The following is a 1,233-nucleotide window of genomic DNA, read 5'->3' on the forward strand; positions in this document are numbered from 1 at the left end:
AAATTTCGGTATCCCAATAATGAACTAGTCTCTGCTCTTGGACAAGTGGGACATATAATTGTTCGTCACTTGCCCCACAAAGATTTAGGAAATCTTAGCAAGTTAGCACTTTTCTTTCACTTATATATTATCAGGCTACAGATATTCCCCAAGTGTCGGGGAAGCTATTCTGTTGATTGTTGAGCATTCGTTCGTTGGATATTGTGGAAATTTTGTTTGAACGTAGCTTTAATTTCGGCAATCCGACACCAACGTCAAAAAATCATGTCCGCCAAATTCTGTGATTCCAATTACTAGTAACTGTAGGAGATAAGGGAAATTGAAATGAGTTAATAAGCTATAATGAATTGATTGTAAATAATGAAAATAACGGATTTCTTCTCCATATCGTTTTACAGGGCAATCCCCATGATGTCTGAGCATATAAACCACGAGTTAAACCGTCGACGTAGAATACTGCATTACCGAGATGGTCAAATAAACCCGCCATATTTAAAGAGTGCTTTGAAAGGCATAGATGAGACGAATTTCACCGGTTTTCAGGCATGTTCCATTCTTTGTTCCTGTCAAGAATAATAATTTACCAAAAATCAGAAAGAACTTATAACAGACGATGATTTGACGACATAATGATGCAAATTCAAACTTTAGCACCAAGAACTCTTCGTGCTGCCTCGTTGGAAAGCACATAAAGCTATTTTGTTTGGAAGGGAAAAACCGATCAATACAACAGCCTCGGATAACTGTTATTGTACAGCACTGATGTTCACGTCTCAGGAATATCATCTAGAAATCCGCGAGGAACTCGTAACTGGTTAGGAAATTGTAATGGATTTTTGTATCATATGGCATTAAACCACTATTAAACAAACAAATAATTCTAATTATATGATTTCAGCATATATGCCATCCCTTCTTAATGAAATAGAAGGAAGTCAAATGAACGGAGTGATTATCCCATACGATTTAAGTTCATCCTCGTACAAGAGCTTTTCTTTCTGGCAAGACGACGATGAGTTAGTCATCTTTTATATAAACAGAAGCAAACTTTAATCATTATCAAATTATGCCAAAATCATCCAATGTTGAGATTTAATCGTTTTTGGTGCAAATACTTCAAGGATTTCTATTCCAAACATTGCATCAACAATTAAATATGGTAGTCGAATGGTCGTAATGTTTAAGTGATAATGATAATGAAGTGGTACTTGAGTGATAATGAAATCTTTGTTT

At 35.4% G+C, this 1,233-nt stretch overlaps 1 protein-coding gene across 1 annotated transcript; it reads left to right on the top strand.

The window, feature by feature from the left end:
• Positions 1–651: 651 nt before the first annotated feature.
• LOAG_15797 (hypothetical protein) lies at positions 652–1,204 on the top strand (the record flags this gene model as incomplete). Its single annotated transcript, XM_003151284.1, has 3 exons — positions 652–814; positions 899–1,016; positions 1,186–1,204. Coding segments are annotated over 3 exons (300 nt in total), but the record flags the coding sequence as incomplete, so codon positions are not given.
• Between the last annotated feature and the right edge of the window lie 29 nt (positions 1,205–1,233).

This window comes from Loa loa, assembly GCF_000183805.2.
Source record: "Loa loa unplaced genomic scaffold supercont3.2751, whole genome shotgun sequence".
Classification (NCBI taxonomy): domain Eukaryota; kingdom Metazoa; phylum Nematoda; class Chromadorea; order Rhabditida; family Onchocercidae; genus Loa; species Loa loa.